Source organism: Pleurotus ostreatus (genome assembly GCF_014466165.1).
Source record: "Pleurotus ostreatus strain PC9 chromosome Unknown scaffold_1, whole genome shotgun sequence".
Taxonomy (NCBI): domain Eukaryota; kingdom Fungi; phylum Basidiomycota; class Agaricomycetes; order Agaricales; family Pleurotaceae; genus Pleurotus; species Pleurotus ostreatus.
In genome coordinates, this window is record NW_023503156.1 from 669,966 (window position 1) to 696,291 (window position 26,326).

At 51.3% G+C, this 26,326-nt stretch overlaps 7 protein-coding genes across 7 annotated transcripts; 3 read left to right on the top strand and 4 right to left on the bottom strand.

Moving 5' to 3' along the window:
- Positions 1-502: 502 nt before the first annotated feature.
- Positions 503-2,270, bottom strand: SOF1 (rRNA-processing protein sof1; the record flags this gene model as incomplete). Its single annotated transcript, XM_036769875.1, has 8 exons — positions 503-665; positions 729-923; positions 974-1,239; positions 1,296-1,461; positions 1,512-1,586; positions 1,646-1,689; positions 1,742-1,896; positions 1,952-2,270. The coding sequence occupies 8 exons, from the start codon at positions 2,268-2,270 to the stop codon at positions 503-505; spliced, it is 1,383 nt and encodes a 460-aa protein (XP_036635720.1).
- Positions 2,271-2,451: 181 nt separating this feature from the next.
- VPS26BL (Vacuolar protein sorting-associated protein 26B-like protein) lies at positions 2,452-3,645 on the top strand (the record flags this gene model as incomplete). Its single annotated transcript, XM_036769876.1, has 7 exons — positions 2,452-2,671; positions 2,721-2,877; positions 2,929-3,093; positions 3,147-3,322; positions 3,370-3,512; positions 3,565-3,591; positions 3,640-3,645. 7 exons carry the CDS (start codon positions 2,452-2,454, stop codon positions 3,643-3,645), a joined length of 894 nt encoding a protein of 297 aa, XP_036635721.1.
- A 986-nt stretch (positions 3,646-4,631) lies between these two features.
- Positions 4,632-7,479, top strand: PC9H_000215 (uncharacterized protein; the record flags this gene model as incomplete). The annotated part of the gene is made up of 2 exons (XM_036769877.1): positions 4,632-5,278; positions 5,328-7,479. 2 exons carry the CDS (start codon positions 4,632-4,634, stop codon positions 7,477-7,479), a joined length of 2,799 nt encoding a protein of 932 aa, XP_036635722.1.
- A 497-nt stretch (positions 7,480-7,976) lies between these two features.
- Positions 7,977-8,745, top strand: PC9H_000216 (uncharacterized protein; the record flags this gene model as incomplete). The annotated part of the gene is made up of 3 exons (XM_036769878.1): positions 7,977-8,106; positions 8,183-8,255; positions 8,322-8,745. 3 exons carry the CDS (start codon positions 7,977-7,979, stop codon positions 8,743-8,745), a joined length of 627 nt encoding a protein of 208 aa, XP_036635723.1.
- Positions 8,746-9,820: 1,075 nt separating this feature from the next.
- On the bottom strand, positions 9,821-12,020 carry PC9H_000217 (uncharacterized protein; the record flags this gene model as incomplete). The annotated part of the gene is made up of 2 exons (XM_036769879.1): positions 9,821-11,495; positions 11,554-12,020. The coding sequence occupies 2 exons, from the start codon at positions 12,018-12,020 to the stop codon at positions 9,821-9,823; spliced, it is 2,142 nt and encodes a 713-aa protein (XP_036635724.1).
- Positions 12,021-16,194: 4,174 nt separating this feature from the next.
- On the bottom strand, positions 16,195-20,962 carry PC9H_000218 (uncharacterized protein; the record flags this gene model as incomplete). The annotated part of the gene is made up of 15 exons (XM_036769880.1): positions 16,195-16,217; positions 16,277-16,912; positions 16,964-17,056; positions 17,116-17,207; positions 17,261-17,287; positions 17,339-17,564; positions 17,620-17,731; positions 17,785-17,843; positions 17,894-18,414; positions 18,475-18,672; positions 18,728-19,318; positions 19,384-19,562; positions 19,778-19,932; positions 20,278-20,364; positions 20,428-20,962. 15 exons carry the CDS (start codon positions 20,960-20,962, stop codon positions 16,195-16,197), a joined length of 3,534 nt encoding a protein of 1,177 aa, XP_036635725.1.
- A 1,468-nt stretch (positions 20,963-22,430) lies between these two features.
- PC9H_000219 (uncharacterized protein) lies at positions 22,431-26,258 on the bottom strand (the record flags this gene model as incomplete). The annotated part of the gene is made up of 4 exons (XM_036769881.1): positions 22,431-24,418; positions 24,469-24,568; positions 24,620-24,771; positions 24,821-26,258. 4 exons carry the CDS (start codon positions 26,256-26,258, stop codon positions 22,431-22,433), a joined length of 3,678 nt encoding a protein of 1,225 aa, XP_036635726.1.
- Positions 26,259-26,326: the final 68 nt, after the last annotated feature.

Genomic DNA, 26,326 nt, shown 5'->3' on the forward strand with positions numbered 1-26,326 from the left:
GATGTTCTATCTCAATTCCATCACCATTGTCGCTTGTGTTCATTGTAGAGCACTTCTACTCTCCAGAGATCTGATTGATCACATGTCTGAGTGCGTTAACTTTCCCCTCTCATGCTTACGCCAGCTGAATATCGATTTCCTCAAGCCACAAGGTCGGACCTGTAGAGAGGTCGGACTTCTTCGTCCATCGTGACAACCCAATAATTTGCACTTTTTCTATTTCGGTTCATCAATGTGGCGGAACTCTCGTAAACGAAACATAACAATCCGTGCTTACCCTGGACCGTCGTGTTTATGCTACTTATAATTTGCTTAGGTCGTTGAATTTGTATAGGCGCTATTTGCCTCATATTTTTCGATTACAACAAATGTACATATACTTTTCTGTCGTTGTATACGGTTTGCAGGTTGAGCACAATGCTGTAGTCCCCACGACGATCGTGACGTAGTGCAAAGTAGCGCAGAGGTAAGATCCAACGAACGAATAAAAGGTTGAACCATCTCATGTCTGTTCGACGACGACCACTTTCTTCCTTGCCGCCTTGGGTTTTGTTTCTCCTGCTCTTGAATGTTTCCTTCTCCTTTCGTCTTTCACGCGTTCAGCTTCGACCATCGTCCTCTTCAGTTTGGCCGCAGAGTAAACAGGCTTGGGCAGTTGACGAGTCCTAGGTAGAAAGGTGTTGTTGTCAGATGATCCGTTGTCAGAAAGGAAAATCTCTAACTCTTACCGCATGATTTTGTTGACTTGCTTGTCCATTTGCCATCGCTGTTTCAAACTCTCTCGGTATTCGATGGCGGCACGTTCACGGGCAGTGATAACACCAAGCTTCTCGGATGCTTTGGCTTTCCATATCCGTACATTACCATCGTCAGAACCAGAAAGTACGAACCGAGCGTCATTCGTGAAGAGCACCGATGATACTCTGTACATCGTTAATGACAACATAAACATCCTTACCATCTGTGAACGCACCTCTGCATCCGTTTCGTGTGATATACCTCAGGCGCCGTTCCTCTCCCTTCGTGCCATATCCTCACGGTTCTGTCCCATCCGCCACTCACAAGCTCGGTTCCTGTGGGCGACCAATCGCAAGACATGACGGCAGAGACATGCGACTTGTATATCTGCGTTGGCGTGGAAACATGCCGTATATCAAATGTGTAGAGATTGTGATCTTCGGAGGCGAGGAGAAGGATGGTGGGGAAGGTGGGAGACCATGCAAGGGAATTTGAACGCATCTGTTACTTCGAGGTGGCGGTTAGAGCTTAGCAATGAGCGACGAGAAGTCACTAACCTGCATTATGACTCGCCTCTCGGCTTTTCCTGTTCGTATATCATAGAGTGTGAACGTACGATCCGAGCCTATGCTAGCTAGGACTGATGATTCGCTCAAGTTGAATCGAACGGCTGTTATTGTTTCGGTAGAGGTGGGAAATGTGAGGTCGGATATTGGAGAGCTCCTGCGGGGTTGTTAGATGTGAGGCTGCAAGATGAGTTGAACTATGCCGACTTGGTCTCATCCCATATTTGTACAAGATTCGATGCTGTCGCAAAGAGACCGTCTGAACGGTGGTGATCTATTGAACTAGTAGGTAAGGGAATAAGTCTCGCGAAGTTATTTATTATTTGGATTGAAGGGCGTACTTGAAAGCAGATTTTCCGGCAAAGACAGACAAAGGTTTTTGACCCTTCGATGCCGTTCAGTACAGGTATCCTCCGAGATCTAATTCCTTGACATACCTCAGACTTGTCTGTCGACCACAACTTGACCGTACGGTCTACGCCACAGCTTAGAAGCCTGTCTGAAGCAAAACATAGCCCTGACACCTTGCCCTTATGGGCCTGAGGAATATTTAGTAGTTGACTTCGCTGCGATATATTATGCACGATAAGGCCTGACACACGAAATCAGCGTGACGCATCCATACGAGCCCCGTTATGCATACGTACCGCCGTCCCAACTACCGCTCGCCACTGTGGAAAGGTCGCCTGGCTTCTTCACCAAGGTTTCGATGGCATCTACATGTCCTTCCAGACTATCCACGAACGGCTTCGCGAACATTCGTTCCATCTTTGCAGCATTTAGTGCTCGTATTCTCTCTCGCGACCGAGCAAATGGGTGCATGATGGGATTCAAATTTCGAGATACTGGTGTAGGGTCTCCAGGTCGAGAAGGTAGGTGCTCCGATGGTGCATGTTGAAGGACGGAAATTTTCTGTTGAAAGATGAGAATAGTATCTGCATGTGCCCCGTAATCACTTACCACCATGTTTTATCTTGGTAGCCTCGACCTTGGCTTGGTGAATTTGCGGCAAATGTAGTTCTCCTGAGTACTGATTCTGATTCTGAACGAAAATCGTGGGCGCCTGAGGTCAGGTGACATGTCGCAGTGAACTGCTGAGGCTTGCATCACTATATCCCGTACTTTTCTGAATTCCTACCCCACAACAATGGCCGCCTATTTCTTTGGCTCTCCAATAGATATTGACGTCAAACTAGACGGCGAAGAAGCCCGCAAGCATGTCGAAATGAAGACCGAGAAAGAGAAAGTAATATCGTGCCCTGTGTACTACGACGGCGAGTCGGTGACCGGCCAAGTCACCATACGAATTCGAGATGGGAAGAAGGTCATACATGAGGGAATCAAGGTCGAGTTTGTGGGCAGCATTGGTGTGTGCATGCCTGTTGTGTGCCGACGCTGAGCGTGAACCCTCCTTAGAGCTATTCTACGACCGGGGGCATCATCATGAGTTCCTGTCATTATCGCAAGAACTCGCGGCCCCTGGGGAGATGCGACAAGCGCAGACGTTCGACTTTAACTTTAAGAATGTCGAGAAGCAGTTTGAGAGCTACCAGGGTATCAATGTGAAGCTGCGGTGCGTTCTTGCTGCGGTCGCAACGGACAGTGGTTGCTGAATGACATACAGGTACTTTATTCGTGTGTCTATTTCTCGGCGGATGGCAGACGTATCAAAAGAGCAAGATTTATGGGTTCACTCCTTCCGTATGCCCCCCGATTCGAATAATTCCATCAAGATGGAAGTCGGCATAGAAGACTGCTTGCACATCGAATTCGAGTACAATAAATCCAAGTACGCTTTGTTTCCTCCATTTCATCCCACGGAGCGCCCCTCACTTGCTTAAGATATCACCTCAAGGACGTAATTGTCGGCAAGATATATTTCCTACTTGTTCGCATCAAGATCAAACATATGGAACTGTCAATTATCCGCCGCGAGACAACTGGTTCGCCGCCCAATCAGTATAACGAAAGCGAGACGATTACGAAGTTCGAGATTATGGACGGTGCGCCAGTGAGAGGTGAGGCTCCTTATGTTGTGTCGGATCTGCCACTCACCTGAATGCAGGCGAGACAATACCAATACGACTGTTCCTCGGAGGCTTCGATTTAACCCCGACGTTCCGTGATGTGAACAAGAAGTTCAGTACCAGGTACTACCTGAACCTTGTGCTTGTCGATGAGGAGAACCGGAGATACTTCAAACAGCAGGTGCGCATCACTCTGATTCTCTCTGGCTGTTATCTAAGGCAACGTCGTCTAGGAAATCACTATATTCAGGATACCAGAGGTATGTTGGTTTCATATTTTACCGAGAGCCGGCTAACAAACCCATCAGAACTAATCATACACATGCACATACCCCTGCCCACTACCCATAAGTGTGTGGCTTTGATCCCTTTGTATACTTGCTATTGGAACTAGTTCAGTAGAAGTGTGAGATAGCAATGAAATTACATAATAACTACTTCATGACTTAGTGACCCTGATCATGATCATTAAGTCTCGATCATGACGCTGGACAGCCTCGGACTGAACTTGATCACTTCACCTCATCACTCCAACCTTCCCGTTCACGATGGGGTTGCAGCATCAATCTGATGGGTCTGGCGCCTCCGACGGGTGATAGAGCGTACCCAATTCCTCGAATGTCCAAATCTCTCGGGGCGGCGGCGCGTAGCAACCGAGTGATCCCACAAATGAACTCTAGCAACGGTGTGGGATCTTCTGGACTATTTCCCTTGTTTCCCGCTCTCATCATCTACTTTTCCTTTCAGCTCTCGTTTCTCTTCGTCGGACGCTGGTCGCTTTTGTTTGTATACAAGTTCTGCAGCCAGCTCTGCTAGCCACTCTTTCACTGACCGCATAGCGCTTCTTGGACCCGTTTCTGCTTTATATTCATTCATTCATTCACCTTCCCTCGACAATCTACGGCGAACGGACTAGCCGCCTCTGGAAATGCAATTGGATCCCTCCCTGAACAGGCACAGTCAGTGATTAATGGGACGGTCAATATGTCTATCGGCTGCTTCAAACCTTCGCTGCGCGACATTTACTCAAGTTCAGTCTGGATTGCTGCTGATACCAACGGGATTGGAGCTTCTATTTGCGACTTCGCTGGTGTTCACAAACTGGGGCTCAGGATGGTGAGTTGCCTAGGCATAGTTCAGGCAAGGATTAGTTCACGCTTCCGATAGGCGGCATCTCCTGCTCACGGCCGAGGGGTGGATATATTTTACGCTAACACTTGTGGACATACTCGCGAGTATACTACCTGCTGTGCGGGATCATCTGGGAGCATATGAAGTGGTGGACAGAGTCGTTGGTGCCATGTCGTCCCTTCCCTTACTCCTCTACATATCCTTCCTGTTCCTCTTCGCTCGCGCTGAGCTCATCAACACCCTTCCTCAACGATTTCAAAACGTGACCAAAGCCTTGCTCTTGATCTTTATACCAGGGATCATAGTCACCAGCGAACTAGGTTCATTTCTTGGGATTGAATATCTTCGTAAGGAACCCCTTCGTGATGACTATCAAGCTGCTCACTTGTACACCGTAGAACTTTCCCGGGACGAGGTTCTTCTTGTAGGCTTCCGAACCTCGTCGTCTGAAACTCTTTGGAGTTTCTTTACAAGTATTTCCCTCGCTCTCTTTACTGCATACCAAGCGATCAACTTCGTGCTCGCGTTGTATCGTCTCATGAGAGTCGTTCTCTCAACCCGCAAGCAAGAAGAAGAGGAAGGCTTAAATAGGTTCAACTCATACGGAGTCTCCCCATCCAAGGAGTCTATGACGACTAGAAGCTCAGACAAGATTACTCTATTCAAAGGGACGGCTTGGATACTCGCTGGCGTGAAGCTTGGTGCCGTCGAGACGGTTGTTGGCTTTGTCACATCGGGGGGATTCGGGGTGTCTTTGACGAGAAGGGTTTTACGCATGTTGAGCAGGGCTTTCATCATCATTGGTCTGGCAAAAGGGTGAGTACTACTCAGCTGTGCACTCATAGATTACTCAGATCGAGTCTAGGTTGGATACGCTTGAAGACTTTGAATTGGTTAAACTTGAGCTGGATGCTGGGAAACGAGCAAATAGGCAGTCTAGCCAGATTCGCAATCTTATTTCCAACCCTCGACTCAGTACATTCCATAGACTATCGCCCAGCGCTTCAGATTTCCGTCCGAATAATGGTGCCGCATCATTAACCTACAACGACCCTGTGCCGCCGCCTCAGTACAACAGGAAACTGCAGAAGAAATCGTCAAGGTCAACATTCGCAGCGTCGCCAATTATGTCACCCAAGGCAACCCTCACGCCAATGGACACGCCTACGATGGCAGACTTTGCCAAGCTACGCGAGATCGAAAGTGGAAAGCGGGTAACGATCCGCCGGGCGAACAGCGGTGTGCCCACACTCCATATGCGGCTCTCTTCCTATGATTTGCCCTCGCCCAATACCGTAGCCGATAGCATCAAGTCCAGGCCGCTTTCCGACTTTTATGCACCCCATCAGCCTTCTGTTCGTCCCACTCTTTCCATCGTCTATGGGGACGACGAGGGCAATGTCTCTTCTGTAAAAGGTGAAGCACACTACAATATGAATGCCAGCTCTCGGGCGCCCTCAACGATGAACCCGTACTCTACGGCCTCTGGTCCACCGACTCCTTCATTCATCCAGCGTCCTCCTTCGTCAATCGTCAATTCTCTTCCTACAGTCACCACTGGTCCTTCTGATATGTACACTCCCTCCTTCATCCAACGTCCGCCACCTTCGACAATCAACTCTCTTCCGGGTTCGCCCCGTTCGAACACACGCACCCTTGTTTCCCGTATGGCGGACGCCCAAACCCAACCTCCTTCTACAGCTACCTCTGCGACGTTCTCATTCCTAGCATCCCCGCCAGCACAGCCGCCAGTGACTGGAACTCCGACTCTGCTATTACGCTCATCAATGACTTCCTTTAATCAGTCCGGTAGCGCTCAACGGCCAGCAAGGCCGCTTCGCGAGAAAGTCCTTAACCCTTGGCCTGAGTCCAATCCTCATCCATATGCTCGGGCAGGAGTTGGTGACTATCGTATGCCCTTGGGGACTTTGACTGTAGTGAACGGGGCATCAACACCATCTGATGGTTCATCAACCCGAACTGTAACAAGCAACTCTCGTCCGGGACTCCCAGCAACTGTCAAGCCAGCACCACAAGCACGAGAAAGGCTTGATGAACTGCCCGCTGAGCCCGCTTCAGAAACTGGACACTCTGATTCGACGCATTCACTTTATTCGCAGGCGAGTCACCAGGGCGCATCAGTCGCTAGCCACGGCAATGCCAGGAGCGATTCGATGAAGAGGAGGAAAGCACCACCCCCTGTTTCACCAATCCTAACTGTGGACACGACCGTACCCGCTGGGTACACGTTGAGTGCGGCTCAAACAATCTTATCTCGCAACAGCCACTCCCACACCCCCATTGATCTGCCGCAAAGCGCGGTACAAGATTATGTTCTGTCTCCGCCGCAGAGCGCATATCTAGATGGAGTGGTGGCTTCCCCAGCTAATGATCAAAATAGCTATCCAGCGGCCCTCAACACGGGGCGATCACAGGACTTCGCTGAATGGAAACTCAGGAAGGCGAACTCTCTTCGGCGGGACAATGAAGCATCCCCGGCGCCTACACTGAAGAGAAGTGACTCCAAGCGCTCCACGCTGCCTACGCCGAATGAAGACGACGAGATGGATGCAGAAGAGCTTCGCGCGCGCCTGCAGAAAGATGCTATCACCGTGCCATGGTTGCGGGATTCGCCAAAGAAGGACTTCGAAATACAGAAAGCGAACCGTGTACAGTTGACAAGGATCAAGAGTATCGGGCGTGCACCTAGGCGCTCGACACCCACACCAGTTCGCTCGGCGCATGCGAGAGATAGCATGTACATGTCCGTCGAGACGCTTCCCCAATCCCTCCCAACAACATCCGCCGTAGCAGGTCCCAGGCCAAGGGGGTCAACACTTTATTCTTATGATAACCAGAAAACTGCCGCTGAAGTATATCGGGACAGCATTGTTGCTAACGAGGTATCTTCTTCGTATGGTTCTGCATATGGACGTGGGGTTCTGCGCGACTCTGAGGTCCTTGGCCTTGAAGCAGATAGTCCCGTTACTGGCCGACATCCCTTTTCCAGAAACTAGTCCTTAGGCTGGCAAGAATAGTCAAAGGTTATATTATGATATCTATATAAAGCATTTACTGGATCCCTTGTATGACTGCTGGAGTTGGCTGCTGCTGCTGGCCCAGCATTTTTACTTTAGTTACGCATACACACATTTGTGTCTCCCTGTCTTCTTCCGCTTCTTTTGCTGGGTGGGCTTGGTTTTTTAAGAGGCTGAACTTTGCATAGCTGTCTTTCCACTTTCGTTCGCGTGCTCAGCTTGTTGTTTTATTAGCGCAATACCATTTGGCCACCTTAATGTGGAACTGATGGAGCCACGACCCCTATTGGCCAGAATTTTCCAGGACATTCACAACTCTAATTCAAATCCGAGACGTTGTTCCACAATGTGGCTGTTATAACCATCACCGCGTTCGTTTAAATAGCTGGACTGCTGGATTGTATAATCACCACACCCCCACCACCATCGGACCATCACCAACCGCCCGACGGAGTCAACGCTGATAAGATCCAAACATGTTCGGTTGCGTTGTTGCTGGACGATTGTTACAAACGAATCTACAACAAGTCGATGAGACGCATGCGTATTTCGAACTATCCGGGGCTAGTACCATAAATCATATTTCCGTCTTCTTGCTGGGAACAGGTCCGTGAGTTCACTCATGACATGATAGCTGATAATTATAATACAGCGCGATATACTGATTGCCTTGTCTTTGTAGTTCCGTTTCCTGAAGGCTATGGTGCGTCAGTCCACTTCTATTGGCCCGGGAAAGGATTCCAATTACTGGGAATGTAGGCCTATTCATATTAATAATTTATCGAACCGTTAACTAACTTCCCATCGCTGCTTCTGCGCAGGCTTTCGAACGAGAAACCATCAGCGATATTCCGTCTCAGGGGTAATTTCACATCGAGCGCGACCAACACAGCCAATCCCAATGCCTTCACGCCCGCCCCCGCTGAGAACTCGACATCTGATGTAGTCGCCATCCTCGGCCTCGCCATCGAGCCTCTTGATCAGATCCAAGTCCAAGTCTCCGGACTTCCGACAGCAATTGTGAAGTCAACTATCGCCCAAGACGTAACCCGCGATGCTACTTTGATGGCCGAGAGAGTGGTGAAGCATCTGTTCAATTATCTGTCGAGCTTCGTCGGTTCGGTACCAGGAGGGTTTGCGCCAGATGTCGTGGTGCCGGTGGGGATGATCGCGAAGTGGTATGATAGCTTCCTGAGCAAAGTCAAGACTGGTGGGATTGGTTTCTTGGAGCGAGACGAGTCATGATGCATGCTTGATGATCGATGACTGTTAGATGTACTCTGCCTACACACCATTTTCTTGCTTTCGCTGCAACACTTACAGATCCGTTATTTATCTGCTAGTTTTCTGACCCGTCACGGTATTCATGTAAAAGCATAATCTGAATTCCTGATGAGTCGTGACTATGTACTTCGAATGAATAAGAACGTCGACACTCGTTACGATCGTCGCGATGACGGAAAACAAGAATGCACTACGATGATTAGAAACCAGGGGAGGGTCCGGTGGTTTGGGAGGGTACGCGAACTAGGTTGTAGCGGTATGTATGCAACGATTTGGTTTGCTCATGATGGACAAAGGAATGGTGTACGGCGGTGAATATGTACGAACGAAGGGAAGCATGTGTAGGCACAGTAATCACGAATATTATTAGATCTCGGGTTTTAGAGAGAAGTGGAAATGGACGATATGCTGGTAGGAATGGATGGAATGATAGATGAATGGACGATGAATGGACGGGTGGATGTGGACCTTGCAATGATGCACAAGCAAATGAGAATGAGAATGAGAATGAGGAAGTGGGAATAAAATGCCAGTGGTTGATAGAGAGCAGAGCAGACGACGACAATGGACTAATTTGTACACTGATGAACTTTGGATGCTTGGATTAATGAAATCGAATCAGGATACTGTGGAAGGGGGGATGGAATGGAATGGATCAGATGATGCAGAAGGAGGGCCGGGATTGTCGAGGAAAAATCAGAAAAGGGTGTCAGAGTGAAAATGATTCATGATGAACGGAGGATAGGTGGGATTACGGAGCGAAGAAGTAAGTGAGAGGGACCTTGTCCTTGTCCCGAAGCGAGGGGGTCCAGTGTGGGACGTACAGGAAAAGCAGATCAAGCGACCGCCGGAGGACGGAAGTCCCCACAAATGCGAGATTATCGCGAAGTAGAAAAGAGGAAAAGCCTTCGCATCCGCACGGGAGTCGGTTATCTTCTCGAACGCTCACACGAACTAAACCCAAGCGGGAAGCGTGTACAACTGGAGACTTCAAGGCTGGGAACACCACCAGATCCAGATCCTCCACGGTGGCCCATCATCGACACTCGACAGCCAAGGAATCTCCCAAACCAGATGAATTCATGTCCCATTCATCCTCGTCCGTGGGCATTCCGTAGCTCGGGAGGGGGCGTGGCTCTCGTATGTGTTGGAGCTGCTGCTGCTGCTTGCGACCCCGCACAGGGATGGGGATTCTAAGAGGAAGATCCATTCCTAGAGTGAACTCCTGATCCTGAGGACGCTTCATATTCCCAAATTCGTAAGCACCCATGTCCACGTCCATGTCCGAGTAAATTTGCGACCGTTCCAGATCTGTAGACATCGTGCTGTCTGTCATTTCGACTGAAGAGGTACGCTTCAGCGGCTGACATAGCAGCGACGTCGAGTCCAGCTGCATCTGCGGGGAAGATAAGAGGGCGGGCGGTGATGGAGGAGGGGTAGAGAGCAACGTCGAGCATGAAGACGACGGTGAGGAAGGGAACTCGTCGGAAGTTGGTAGGTCGTCAAAACGCCGACGATGCGCCATCATACTGCTTGTCCGTAAACGTGGGCGTATATGCGGTGTATCGAATTCCACTTGCAGACCCTCGCTCCCTACTTCCATATCGCCACTTTCGCCAATCTGTGGGGACCGCTGGGCCTCCAGATCGATACCGAACTCCATCCCAAATTCCCGCGAAACAAACGCCTGTTCATCCTCGAAATCCCCTTCACTCTCCTCCACCACTGGGAACAGCTTGGGACCGTCGCTCAATCGCAATCGACTGACTCCTTCTGACAGACGAGACTCGTAATCAGGTTCCAATTTCCTATCTTCCATAAACGCGTCCAGGTTGACCGGCGTCATTACCAAATCGTATTCCTCACATGTCCACGAGCTCTGTGCCAAAGGTGAACTTCGGAAGGGCATCGAAAGACCGATAGTTCGACTACTGCAGCGAGCAGAACCAACGAGGTTCCTATTGAGCCACGCTCTTCTTCGTGAACGAATTTCAAGCATAGCTTCATGATGGGCGTTATCGTTCTCTATATGCGTATTCTGGGATTGAACTGCAATAAAGAGGTGCTGAAGTCTGGCAATCAAGTTGGCTAGGATGTGGTACTCCTCAACCTCTTGAGGTGAAAGCGTAGGCCGTGGCGTGTACATCGGTAGCGAGTGTGAGCTAGGGGGTCGCTTATAAGGTGTCGATGGTTGGGAAGACGCAAATTGGGAGGTATATGCGCTAGTCATAGTGTTGAAATGAGAAGACGACGGCGTATGCACAGAAGAACCATCGGTATCGGTGTCGTCGTCATCATCATCGTACAACGATGAAGGTGTGCACGCCGTTGTGGTATCCAGGAATGGATCCTGACCGAACTCAATCCAATCTCCCCTTCGTGGCCGTCCCAAGTCAGGTATGTGGCCGCCAGATTTCTCAATCAGCGCGTTCGCGCGCATCGATGCGCGACGAAGCGTGCTTTGTACTATCCACGCGTAGTAGCCGGCTCGAGGGAAATGGCGGGTCAGTTCGGGTAAAATGTAGCGCCTAAAGGTATCCACGAGAGTAGAACGCGCTCGTCTGCGTAAAGTTCGTGCATCAGGACCCGACGAAGGCGGTAGAAATGAAGCAAAAGACGAAGCAGCTGGTCGCGGTGACGGAGGGGGCGAAGGGGGCGCTGAAGTCGGAAGAGTCGGCGCCAAAGACTGTCGTCCCAGAGGAACCAGCGATCTAAAAGTCAATGCAGTGAGACAAGACTGATATAACAGGAGGTATAGATTCAACGCACGCAATCATAGTCATGAGCAGAGATCGCTGCTTTTTGTGCCCTTTTGGCTTGAGAGGACTCGGTGGCGGGGTCATGAGGTCGAGCAGCCTTTGCTGTTCCTCCTCTTTCTCTCTAAACCGTTCCCTCTCCGCCTCCAACGCAGACATGCTAACATCATTCACCACTCCATGTAATGCCTTTAAACACCCCGGATCAAACAAAGGCCACTCTGCCGTTACACCATCCACGAAACTACAACTGGCGGTCATCGTCGTCAAGTCGAACGTGATGCTCTCTAGCAAGCTAGGTATGCATGCCGCCTTGTCTAGACAGTGGTGGCTAGTCGGGACATCGAGCTCGTCTGCAGCGAGACAGTTAAGCTGATTCGCCCATGACAAAGGGCTTGGGAGTGTTTCCGGTAGATTGTTGAAGGCAATGGTGAAGAGCACCGTCGGGTGCGGTGCCTGCGGGGTGAGTCGGATGAGCATCTCTATGCCAAAGATTTCTCTGTCGCAAGGTGAAGGTCTTTAACGAATCCAAAGTCGACCGGGTGCATGCAGCACTTTGAAAAAACGTGGAGAGAAAGAGAGAATGCCTTTCAAAAAAGTCTGGATGAGCAGGAGAAGGCGATAAGGGCGACGAGGATCGCATATAGACTTACCAAGAAGATAAAGGAGAAAATGAACCGTCCAAAGGGGCTTCTTTGGGTGTTAAAGCGCTTCCGGGGCTGACACGGAAGGGCGATTCGACCTGAGCAGGCTGGTGGCAGCAAAAACGAAGATTCTCAAGACTCAAGACCCAAAAGCCGAAAGACTCGCCAAAATGCTCGACGGTTGAGAAGAAAAAGGGCCTGGCGAAGGCACTGAATGAGGTGAGGCAAGCTGCAGGGGCGCACGCAGCCAGTCAGCCTAACCCAGCCCAGGATATCACAAGTCCCATATTTGGTAGTTTCACAATCCGAATGGAATTCTCTTTCACATCATCCCTGCTGTGGCGAACGTCTTCTATATACACAAAGGGCTCACAATTTGATGGTAAAAGCAACGCGAATGACCAGACATCGTCTACACCAGAAGCGAGGCCTAGAAATTCACTGACCACTTTGTCGTATCACTGATGGAATGCAAAAGGCATTGGTAAGATATCGACGCTGTCGCACAAACAGGGAAATGCGGGGCCATTCGCAGCCGAATAGCGAGATAGGGACTTAGGCAACGCGTCCGGTGTCTACTCTACACCCCTCAACTCGGAAAGAGATCCACAGAAGGCGCAGAGCAGTCTCATTCATATTAAGTGCAATTAAGCGGCAAACATCTCTGCCATTTCAACGACAGACGACTATATGAGGGTTGCGAGCCACGAGGTAGCGTAGCACCGAATTGATGATATATGAACCGCCCGACAGCTGAAGAAGAGAAGCGCGCTAATGAAGGACCTTGTCAGTCAGTGCCAGTAAAAGGAAATAGAGCGTACTTTGCGCACGTTCATTCCGGTAAGCATATCGCTAGAAGACTCCCCAACCTTCCCATTTGTGGACTGTGATCCTCGAGGAACGAAGGTTATCGGGAATGGGCAACTTATTGCCTATAGTCACCTGTCTTCAAACAACTCGATGACCAGGTCATGTCGGAGCCCATCACAGCAGCGAGAAGAAGCTACAATGACTAGCGTCGCACTAACCGTCGTCAGTTCGGAGAAATCAAGGCACTCAGGATGTCCAGGGGACGCATAATTCGCGTTGGCGTACCCAAGAAGACGAAAAAGGGCACAGGGAGATAAATAGGGGTTGGGGATTGCTGCCTCTTTCGTGGATGCCCAACTGGAGAGGTGAGTGAGACCTTGTGACCGAGGATTGCCGTCCAGCCGTCCAAGTAGCGCAGAGCAGAGCGACAAGAGGAGAATGGAGGTCCATCGACCGGAGTGGCGCGGTCCTGTTGGATCGCCCGAAGTCCCTTGTGGAGACGAGGACTTGTGACTCCACTGGTTTCTTCGTTGGATGTGCACCTCGGTCCATCAAATTCCGTATCCGTATTGTGGTTGCGACACCACTAATTTCTTGTCTGACGCCGACGAAGGGCTTTGAGCGTCGAGATGGCCAAGGCGCTGATCTGCCGTTGCATATCGAGACTCGGTTACCCGACCACCACAGGGTTGTCGATGATCCAACGGAGACCGTTACGAGTACCTCGGGTCTCCCTTTCGTCGTTCACAGCGTCTGCAGGGTACCCTGCAAGTAGAAAGCGTCGCGAGAAAATCGGGCATCACTCGCGTACCTAAGTTGCAGACTAGCCGCGTCGCCGAGTCGGTGCTACGCAGGTACATGTTGAATTGGAAGGGTTCCCCTGCGCACGACCCTTGGAAGTAGCATGCATTGGGTATGGGGCCTAGCAAAAGATGGAACTTTGCATGGAAACATTGGAAAGTCGCGATTGTCGGCACAACTGGGAACCCATCTCTCTATAACGCGCTTCCATACTGCAGAAGAACCCCCTCGTTGGGTGCTGGCGTCGAGCTTGTATGCAGCAGCCGAACGAGTGGAAACGAACGTGATCGGGATTCACTACACCGGAAGTTGCACGTAAGCGTATTGGTTGGGGTGGTACCCCATAGATGCGCCAAAAAATGTATTCATGAACATGTTCTAGTCGAGTGGATAAAGCCACCACTGGTGTCGAGTCTCGAGACCCTTGGACCCACGTAACAAGGGAGCATATGAGCAAAGACCCACAGCCCATGGTAAAGGAACCTCTACAAAAATAGACAAATCAGCTCAGCCGCATACGTCTGCACACCCACTCTGCGATAAACCCACCATGAAAAGCTGCCTCTGTTCAAGGAGCAAGGTCTTGTGAGGAGAAGCACCGAGGTTCCCGCCCCATCAGTCCATATTCTCTCACTCCCGCTGGTTTACCGAACTATGATGCATGTTCTTTTGTTCAAAGTTCAAAAGATCGTGACGATTGGCTCGTCGGCGCTGCTTCCACGACGGCCGCCAGAAGAAGACATAGATAAATCAGGCTACTGATTGAGTTCGCCAATTATTATTGCCGAAAGAAGGTTGTTTCGCCCTTCGGAAGGAATTGCTTAGGAAGCTGAGATCACGAAGGACAGAATAGAAGAAGTACCTTTGATCATGGGAGCCCGTGGCGATACACGGTGAGATTCTCATGATTAGAACGCAAAGATTTCCGTGGTGCGAGAGAAAAACGCCAGAATAAGGGCGCCATCACGACGTGGCCGTCAGATCCAAAGTTCGTGAAATCTGAGGCGAAAACTTGGAACAGGATGTTCTGAAGTCACCGTTGCGCACCAAGTTGGAAACTTTGTGGGAGGTGGCGGGTGGCTATGCTGCTACGGCGAGAGACCGCCTCTCCGAGGGGGCCGCGTCGGAGCATCACGTGACTGATCGACCTTTACTCATCACCGCCCCTCGCGCCCTGCAGGGGCAATACCGCCACAAACCATGAAGTTGTTGATCCTGCCAGTGCCTCTTCTGAACTGAACAATAAACATTCGACGCCCTACTTGCCGTGCCTACACACGCGCTCAACCCACGTCATAACAGCATCAGAAAAATGATGCTGTACTAACCACATTGAGCGTGGTTCTTGCGCCCACAGAACGACGGAAGAGCCTAGAACAGCCCGCCGCGAGTCGCATGTTTTTCAGCCTTGCAAATGACAATGTTCGTTGTGGTTGGCAAGTGCGCATCGACTCGGATGTTCGGAGCAAAGTAATTTGAAAGCCAAATTCGTCGATCATGTCTTCCTCATGGTCGATGCGGTAAAATTGGAATTTACATAATTACTTCCCCGGCGCCTTCGAGAGAATTGGGACCATGTTGCCATATACGCAATTTTACGAAAGTTACTTACAGCATCTCTACATTTCACGAGAGAAACCATGCCACGAGGGAAGGGAGTGCTCCACAGAATACTAGGTTCAACCAGGATGCTTTTCAGCGCCTATTCGTCCCGAAGTGGAAGGTCAGTATCCCGAATAGGAAAGAGATGTGAAATAAAAACCTCCTGACCCCTAAACCCCTTCTCACGGAAGAAAAACCTGGTCACAGCCAGCGGCGATATGTATTTCCCTTGCGCCACTGTCTTCGATCAATCTCTACTACTTGGATCTGCGGTATCTCATAGCTAGAAATCGGCGGCACGAGCTTGAAGATACGTTAATTAAATGTCCAGCATGGCCGTGGAGACCTTGAATTTGTGAATTTGTTATGGCCAAGAAATTAATCACAGCTGCATGTGTAGTGGCGTATATTACGACTACGGCGTCACTCGGTCGAGAGAACGGTCTACGGCCGAGATGAAGCTGTATTGCGGGCTTCCACCGAATTGTGTGGTGATATATTCTTAGAACTGCCTCCTTGTTTTTCTCGTGGGCTCGTCGTGGCATAGACGTTGATCATTGGCGTAGCTCCAACGCGTTCAGAAGTCGAATGGTGAGAATGGTTGCTTATTATACTCTATTGATACTGATCGATGGTTAAGCGGCTCGGTACTATTGGACTTAAAGTAGATGCGCTACTAATACACGTGTGTCGATATGATATGTGTATGCGACAACGGAACTATTGACGAGACTCTAGGATAAATCCGCCGCGTACAAAGCCAAATGCACAGCAAGAATAGCGAAAGCGAGAGCGAATTAAAGACGAGGAGGGTTATGTCCTAGACACCCCGAAAGATTAAGCGAATGATAGCAGGATAAACGGAACCTCGAGACGCACCATAAATACCATATTGGTCATGTAGATACATAGAAGATGAGCTACTCTGTGTGGAGGGAGTGCTTTGCGGAAGGTTACTGTAGGCCGTGAAAGCCGAGTAGTCGTTCCAGTATTGTGGATACCGTTGCCCGTGTCCGTGTGTGGAGTCACTGCTTGAATGACTACGACTCTGGGGCGTAACGGTTCGTTCATCGGCCAGGCCAGAACTATACATCTGCGGTAAGACAGACGTAGACAAAGGTCCCGTGAATGGCATCGTCGTATGCGACGTATCCGATGTCCAGCGCTCGTAGGAGGGGAAGTAGGGCGTTCGTATCGAAGTGCCGTTATCATCGGTACCAGGGAGGACCGCGTGACTGCCAGGCAAACCAAACGAGGACCTAAGTCCCAGGTAATCTTGAGTTTCGGCGCGACTGCGGTTCGAAAGGTCGTCCAAACACGACTCCGCCACACGTTTTCGACGGCCATGGGTCTGCGAGAGTTGGCCAAGAGTGTCCTGTTCTAGGCTCAGCTTGGAACCCTGAAGAAGTTCAAGGGCTCGGGCAGCACTCGGCCACACGATTTCCATCCTCCGAAGAGCATCCATGCATTTGACGAGCCCCGCCTGAGCCTGGGGGTCGTGTGGATACGACGAGACTAGCAGACACGGAGTCAGCGAAGCGGGAACAACAATAAGGCTAGACTTACGAGTCGTGATGTGCATGAGGCTGGCAGTGAAGATGTAATAACAGAGGAAGACCGCCCCACGTTTGATACACCAAAACTCGATGTAGTCGTCGACTGTAGTTGTAGTTACCGGTTGTCAGTTTTAAAAAGCCCGCAGCACAGTCGCTACTCACTTATCGCTGTTATGTGATTAGCAGCAGCCGAACATAACCCGTAGCTCTTCTCAGCCAGTACGCGAGCCTCCCCCGCATCGTCGATCGGGCTGCTGTTCGGACGTTGTAAGGATGGAGCCGATTAAACTAAGCGAGATGAACTTACTGCTTGCTTTTGGCGAGGCGGCGAATACTACGAAGGGGAAGGATGAGATGGAGGCGACAAAGGGTCCTGAGGACTCACAAAGGCCTGTGCAGGAGGATGACAGTACACCAGTATTGAAGATGAAGGTTAAGGATATGGGGAGTGGGGACTGGGTGCTTGCTGGACCCGATGTCGCACCGTAGATGTTCGGGAAGATCAAGATACCATTTGTCCAGCTCCCTTTCAAGACGAGCCAACGCTCCATGGCGACTTGAGAGTGGTCGGACAGCATAGATTCCCACAACGATATCGCCTATAAGGTTGGCTGGGCGGATACATTAGCGATAGATAAGCACAGTCGTTACCGACAGCGGACTCACAGAGGGAAGCAGAGGCGTTAAAGCATGTCATGAGACGTCCGGGAACTGGAGGGAGAGGGGTGCCGTGAATTGGCTGAGAGGGGTGGGGCTTCCATAGTGCATGCTCCTCAATCTATGTAGTAGGTGGTCAGTTAGGGCATATGTCGGGGCATGGTGCAGACCAACATCGTCGTCGTCTGGCAAGGTTGTATCGAAGTCGCTCTCCATTATAGCTAGAGGGCGACCTGATGTATTCTTAGTGGGTGTTGACAGCTACGCTGGAGGAAGGGTTTACCTATATACGTCGAGACATATTTGTCCATGACGACACAACCGTACCAGATTCGCTTCCTTTCCTGAAGCTCAGTGTCAGTGAAGAGGCGGCCTCCCAGTTCCGCACGCGCCCAGCCATCAGCACTACGATGAAGTCCCAAATCCTGCGCCATGCGGATGGCCATACCAGTGTACGTCCACGCCTCAGCCATGGCACCAATGCCAATCTCACGATAGCCCATCAACAGCAGCGCCTGGCATGTTGCAGGCTTTGAGCTTGAATAGCACCTATCTAGGAGCAATTTTGCTTGATCCAAGTACTCGTCTCCAGCTGCCCACATAGTTGAGCCATCGGAGGGATAGGGTGGTTTGCTGTTGGCAGTCGTTTGGAAGCGCGAGGCGACAGAGAGAATGGTAAGAAGAAGCAGCACGGGCACGCGCCGTTGCCGACGACTTGTGTACGGAGGTGTGGGTGACGAAGTAGAGGTAGAGGCCGCATGGGGATCCGGCGGGGGAGAATGGGTTTCTTCCGGTCCGACCATTCTGGACCATATCGCAAAATAAACATAAACTCCAATGCAAAGCCAAGAATACATCACTCACCCCGTTTTGTAAGTTTCAAGGAACGACTTCTTGTGAATAATTGGGAAGGAGGGGTGTACATACGTGAAATAGAGCTCGATGAGATGTTCTTGATCCTCAACCGCGGGGAGAGTGGAGCGAAAGTCCTCCTGCGATTGCAGGGCCCCAGAGTTATGGGCATCCGGTAGAGGGGGCCATACCCTTGCTTTCGGAAATCGCCTATCACGAGTTGTGAGTAAACTTCCGCTTGACACGTACATGAAAAGAAACAAACCATATTCCAGCGGCATTCCTTCCATCATTTCGTTCCGTAGTGCCTAGGAGATACAGGCCGCTCGCCTTCCCGTGATAGCGAACTTGTTCGTCTTCGTTCAGGCTCAGCTGACCGACAGCTTCAGGAAGTTCGTCTTCTGAACCTGAACTGGCTGAATCCATTGAGCTGGGGGTCTGCCTGTATTGTCGTCTCCCGTCGCCATTGTCTCTGTTATCGCGATGATGTCGGTATGAGGGACTTGATCCCCTTCCCAAGCTTCCCGAACCGTGAGGCAGCTTAGATAAAAAGATGGGTGATGCGGAGTCCCTGGAAGATACGGCGGCGTAAGCATAAGAGTCAGCATCGCCGGTGTCCACGCGTCGCCTCTGCCTACGAATGGGTTGATCTCGTTCATCGTCGCTGTGATCATCGGTAGGTAGAGCGACACGGAGTGTAGGGGGAGCGGGACGTGAGGCGGAGGAAACGTCTCGATGCGCGCGGCCTTCTGTCGGCGAGATTTGGGTTTCAGGGTCACCTTGTATGAGAGTACCCCGCATCATGGAAGCGGAACGGAGAATAGACAAAACGTGATCCTGCCACTCATTGGACGGACTAAAGAATTCAATCAGAATTGGAAGTCCTACTCGAAGTAGCTAGCCAAGAATCATTTGACTCACTGTGTAGATTGGAGGTCGATTTTGTCTGCCGTATATTTTCCGGACGTTTGTGCATGCGCCGAATCAGAGCTGGAAGCAGGATGACGCTTGGTGCCACCTGTACTGTCCCCTCGCTTGCGACCCTGACAGCCGTAGGACGAATTATCAACTCGCTTAATTATTTCCTTAGCGAGAGGATCCTAGAAAGGCAAGGGTCAGACCGGCGAAATAACAATAGAGTTTGTCCAAAGGAAGTAGAGCGGCGGCAACAACGTAAGGAGCCATGCAGAAGAGGCCACCCTGGATGAGCTGGCTCTAGCTCTGATATATGTTGGACCTCATATGTAGAAATGGAGGTGTGAAATGTGTGAAAGCAGCATTGCCGAATTTCAGTAAGACTAGAAGGCGGGCGTACCTGTGATAGATCGTGTAGCAGGGTCTGTGCCCGCTCGTCGCTCGAAGACAAGACAATACCAAGGAGGGCTTCCGTTTGGTGGAGACGCGCCTCTATGGCATCGATATACCCTTTGGGCGGTCCGCGTTTTCGAGAAGGTCCCAAAAAGGTACATGCTATACGGACGCAAATAAAGAAAGAACCGTGAGCGTTATCGAAGCGATTGAAGGAAAGAAGTGGGAATTTCGGGGAAGTGGTAGACGAGGAACGAAATCGTGAGAGGAAACGAATAAAAGGGATTGTCAAGCCACGATGGATGGATCATACGTAGAGGTACGAACAGCCAGTGGTCTGATGTGGGTCTTTGAACAACGCGCCCTAAGCCCTGCTTCGTGGAAGCGTGAAATAGAATAGACAAGGAGGCTAGTCCCAGCATGCGACCGAAATGGTAAAAACAAGTGGAACAGCAGATAACAAAAGTGGTGCAAGGTGACGTAAATGAGAAAGATGCCAACACTCACGGGTTCCAAGAGTGACACACGAACGACAAGGCTCGTTGGGTGAAGTCCGTTCACATTTACACTTTGATTTGCGGCATTGGTCACAAGCTGATGGGTAGAACGGGGTTAAGCATTGGACGGTGGTTAAACATGTGTATGACATGCGCTCACCTTTGCTGCTTCGACGTCTGACGGATTTGTCATGCGCCGAGCCCCCATGGCTCGTTGACGCGCCTGCCATGTCGACGAGCTCAGAGACATCATCATCATACTCATCAAAGGCAACGGTGCTATGGTGGTGATGCATAGCGCCGAGGTCAAGCTTTGTTCTGTATATCGTGTCGCTTGGCCCTGCAGAGAGATCAGGAGAACCAATCGAGGAGGAAGGCCAGGACTGAGTTGACATATAATTGTGGCCAGGCTTTTGGCCAAAGCGAAAGAGCGGGGGCGCAGACGCGTTGTATGAGCTGACTGGGGTTGCGGGCTCTGAGGGGCCTGCGGAGGAAGAATGGGAGTCAAGGGGGAATTGATCGAGGTGAGAGGCGAGATATTGGAGATGTAATAGCTGGGTAGGAGCGTCCGGAGGCAAATCGGGGGAAGAAGAAGCCTCTAGCTTGACAATGGGATGTCGATGATGAATCTGGGCAGTCCTCGGTAATTCTGATATAAAATACAGACTGGCATTAGAGGCGTTTGTGCTGCTCATTGGCGGATGCTGTGGCACACGGGGCAAGACGAGGTACCGGGGGTAAGCACTTACAGGGAGACTGCATGTATACGGTCATAAATATCAAAAGTCACAGTGGTTCACCTTGGAATTGGTTCTGGAATCACCCGCGAAATGGAAACATATCAATGCGCCATTTCAACTTGAACCAGGTCCGGCTGCTCGATCTCAAAGCGGCCATGTGCTGCCGGCTCCTCCGATTACAGACTCCGAAGAGCACCAAAGTGATCGGAGCCGGCGGCCGTTTCTGTTCGATCACTCGCGGAGTTGTAATTTCTGTGCACCCTCTTTCTAATCGACGATAACAGAGCGACTTGTATTCAGATTTATTTCTCAGGAATATCACTGCTGAACTTCCCCGCAGCTCGCACATTACACGGTTGGGAACGAGTATACCTAGGAAACGAGCATGTGGTCGCATAGCACTGGCACCGTGGTCCACTGGTCTCCCAGCCTTTTCCCAAATGACTTGTATATTTTGCAAATCTCAAAACAAGATGGTGACCATCCCTATCCTGTCCGGATATTCTCAGGCAATGTTCCCAAGCTACCCTAGGTCGGAGTGTATTGTTGTGAGTCTTTTTTCCTCCAGTTTCTCCGCCGTCGACCATGCACAGTGCAGTGCCAGTTCTCATCCAATCCTAATGCTTAAAATAGGCGCACCGAGAACCGTTTGTTTTTGACGTCAGCACCGCACTCTTTTGCCAAAAACTCCTTCGTCGGGGCAATCTCGAGGAAAATATTCCCAAGGTGACATACCCTGACAATTCAATTCGTCCTTACCCGAAGACACACCACGCTGGCCCCCAAAACTAGAATTTGGCGGCATCTCAATCCCAGCCCGCACGAAGCCTGCTCAACGGTATTGATATTGCTCACTCAGCCATCAGACGGTTCTTTCACGCGTGCCCAATCCATGCCTATGCCACGCCATGGCCATGTGCTCGTAAACGCAATCGCTGCTTATATCATATCCTTCCCTAGCTGTCCTGTCAGAACATCTACAGAACTTGGCGGCAAATACCTCCGGAGCAAATCCTATGCGGCGATTTGGTGTGGGTAGAACTTTAGAAGTAGATGTAACCACCTCTGGCGATCGGCCGCCGCCGTGCTGCCCATTGCCACGAGCTTGAATCCTTTGCTTCCGCATCGAGGCTCGCATTTCTTATTGCTACCGCGCTTGCCCCGCGGCTGCCTGGTGACCACCGCACAGCAGCATAGTCGTGATAACCAGTCGTTTCCTCCCACACGTAACGGAACCTACTGCCACTTACAGTCCGCTTGGATCCTCTTTCACAGTTCCTTTCAAAGCAAATACAATAAGAAACACAAAGGTATGGCACTATAGAAGGAAGTAATAATTGTAAATCGTTAGCACAACATAGAGAACACAACCTCGACCGAAGGGAATCCAAGATAATATATGGTATAATCTCCATTCCTACAATCAGTGTCCATCCACTATCTGCGCTACTTGCATTTTTGTGGGGGCCAGCATAGGGGATCGTGGCGATGGGAGGCGTCGTTCTCTCTCCCTTTCGCGTTCCCAGTCACGCTCTCGATCTCTGTCCCCGAGTATTCCGTTGATGTTACCACCCGATGATCTCGACGGCAACGGTGTGGGCATGCTCACTTGCATCGATGGCGAATGATATGGCAACCCACTCGTTAACGGGGATGCCGTTCGACTGCTGTTGTACACGTTGACGTTGCTGGGTGCACTGCCATGCCTCGGTTCAACACCGGTAGGTGTTGTCGTACGTCCTGGCCCTACCAGCCGCGGTGAATATGTGGAAGATCCTGAGGGTGCAGCATTTGCGCCACCGGAGGCTGAGCTGTGGATCTTACTTGATGATGGTAGAGAAGGTGGGGAACCCGGGCGAAGCATCTTTAAATTCGGTGAAAGGCCAGAAGGCGGAGCACCAAATCGTGGGGGCGACTGCAGAGACGAGGCATGGTTAGATGTCAGAGAGGGACTTTCTGGGATAGACCTCGTTCGTGGAGGTGACAGGCCGAGGGAGCTCTGGCTTGCTGGCACCCCTCGATTAGGTTGAGAAGGGCCTGCGCGGTGTCGAGACGAGCCAGGCGAGCGGGGACTATTATCTGGGTAGCCATGGACGTTCGTACTAGTGGATGGAGGAGGGAGACGCAGGCCTGGGTCTTCACTGGCCCAGGATCCCCGAGGTGAGCGCATGCCATTATTCGGCGTGTGAGAGGTGTGAGCCTGCTGTTGATGGGCAGCAGATGAGCTCAACACGAAAGGTGTCGCGAGTTGGCGGTCGCGTTCGCGTTCGTCTATAATTTGAGGACTTGGGATCGCTCGACCGCTGGTTTTCGAGCGACCGTCACGGTAGTCCGCATACGAGTCGTCGTTCTTCCAGTGGGATGGCGTAGGTTGAGTTGACGATAAATTAATGACTTCCGTTGGGAGGATGGGTCCCGATTGTGGGCGTCCAGTGTCGAAATCCCTTGCAGGTATATGGTTTGGACTGAGAGCTGGACCGTTAGATATAATGGAAGGAGGATTAGAAGGATTATGATGATGATGCACTATATGGTGGTGGTGATGGTGATGGTGATGAGGTCCATTATGGTGGTGTGACTGATGCGGATGCGGATGAGCGTGTTGTACGGGTTGCGGCGGTGGAGGCGGCGGTGCGCCGGGATGTCGACTCTGTGATGCTTGGGGATGAGCCAAGAAGTGGTCTTTAGAACGATCAAGCTCCTGGTCTCTCTCCCTGTCCCGTTTGTCCCGGTCTCTACGGCCAGTTCGTATTCGGTCGTCATCTTCCATGTACGTGGGGTCGCGTCGACCCATATCGTTTCCCCATTCGCCGCCCTTCATTGGTCCAGCAGCAGCAGGATGGATGCCAGGCCACGATCCATTCTGCTTTGGGTTCCCCCCGTTCGGTGCTAAGTTCACAGGAGATATCGATCGGCGACTATTTTGACCCCCATAAACCCCATTGGACTGAGCTGGTCCGAAGTATGCAGGATGTAGGCCATGCTGACTAGACGGACCAGTTTCCTGATCTGTGAACGACTGAGGGTGATGAAGGTGATGATTATTTATCGGATGAGGGGGCATCGCTCTCCCTTCGGGAAATCCCTGCTGCGTTTGAGAAGGTGGCATCGGGGGCATGCGGGAAAACGGCGACGGTATACCGAAGCCTTCAGTTTGCTCATACGCGGCGTGTAGAGGAGCGTTCATAGCCATCCCAAAACCGTGAGTTGCCCGACGATGTTGATATATGAGCCCAATATCACTGTGAACTTCATCAGTCGAAAGTGACGTCACTTCAGGGTAGAACAGCGGGTTCCCAACAACAGTGTTGAGCTTGGCCTCCTGACGATGTGGCTGAGGGAAGGACTTTGCAATCTGTCGCAGAGTAGGCGCTGGCGGCAGGTCTTGAATAGGCTGAGGCATTCTTCGGACTGTAAATATGTGTGAATGAAGTTCAATTGTTTACATGTCATGAACTGACTTGGCTGTGGTCTTTCCAGCGCTTTACGATCGCGTTCGAGCTTCCTACGCCGACGGTTTGTTTCCGAAATCATGTCCGTTTGCAGAGCATCACGGGTGAACTAGAAGGATAAATATTAGACAGGTAGGTATAGATAGGACAGAATCCGAACCTTCCACCAGGACCAGGTTGCATGTTCATCCAATTTCCGACGTTTAGTTACGCTGGTCACTTCGAATTGCCGTTTACGGGTCGCAAGCTCTATACGCTTGTCTCGCCGACTCGACAGTTCAGCGTGCAGATGAATGAGCTCCGGATGGGTCCCTGTAGGGGTGATGAGTGCGATTTTTGAGCAACGAAATAGTGAACTTACCATCCATTACGAGGCTCTCTTCCCAAGCCAGGCTTTCCATCTTTTCTACGTACAATCGCTCCCGAAGCAAGGCGAATTTGAGTTCGATCGTCGCTAATACGTCTAATGCTTCCGCCCTGTGTGCAGGTTGTAGGTCTGCTTCCAGTTCTGCTTCCAGATCGTTGTCGGGTGATGCTTCATCGACATCTATATCTTCCGCAGAGCGATCGGGATCGGGGTCTGGCTCCAAGTCTGGTTCACCGTCCTGTTCAACAACTTCTGCGATGTTGTTCGCCAGGTCGAGAGGAGGAGGGACGTGTTTTGGAGGGGGAGTACCTTCATCTGGTTCCTTAGTCCCATTCTGTAGCGACTTGGAATCCTTCGTTGTGCGAGAGTCGTTCTCCTGGGGCTCGTCTGGTGGTGACTGAGGGGGAAGGGGGGCCGGTGAAGGTGACCGGGAAGAGGCGGGCGAATTGGCAGCAGAAGATGCAGAAGATACGGGTGACGGTGCATCGACAACAGCAGATCCGGCCATTATTGACGAGGGTGCGGCCGCAGTTACAAGGGGCGCTACGGAATGAACAGGAGGAGCAGTCGCGTCGATATCCATGCTATCATCCACCGCTGGTATCGCCACAACTGGTTTCTTCGCGTCGCCCGCCGGTGATTTGGCATTGGCTACGTCCAGCGGCGACTCCTTGGGCCCTTCGGGTTCAGTCTCGTCTTCGCTTTCTATTTCGTCCGGCTTTACATGGTGCTCAGAAGCCGAATCGCTGTCGTCGTTCTCTGGGTCCCTGGGCGTTGCCCCGCTTGCAGAATAAGCCGACGAGTCGGAATCGTCTGGGTCTTGTTTTCTAGCAGTCGGTCGGCGGATCAGCCTGCTCCGTTGGGATTTGGGGTAGACGGGTTCCTCGTCGCCCGACTCAGTAGCGTCGTTGTCACCTTCAACAGATTCCGGGTCGTTGGCGTCACGAGGGACAACATCAATCTCGGGCTCACCCTCGTCATCGTCATCGTCCTGCCTGGCGGGGTGCGCTGATCGGCTATGGCCAGAAGAGCGACCAGCACCAGAGGCATCCTCGTCATCCTCCTCTTCTTCCATGGCTCGTGGCGGACCAGCCAGTTCCTCCTCTTCCTCCTCTTCAACGGCTTTAGGAACCCACCCCCACATAGCAGGGGGGACCAGCGTTCCCCCACGCTTCTTGCGGCCCCGCCGTGGCTGATGAGTAGTTGGGCGACGTACTCGTGGATGAGAGTGCCCGGAGCCTCTTTGAGCCTTAATTTGCTTGCTTTTCTGTTTTTCTGTCTCTTGTTCTTCTTCTGTGAGTTCAGACAAGTCCGAGTCGGTGCCGAGGCCGTTGCTGGCTGCTTCTGGCTGCTTCGAGGATTCGGCGGGAGGTGGGGAGAGTGAGGGCGAGGGAGAACTGAGAGATCCCAGGGAATTCGCTGAGCCTGGCATCGTGGCGCACGACGACGGCCACAGTCCAAGATATGAAAGTTCGACAAAGAGATGAGCGCCGGTACGTG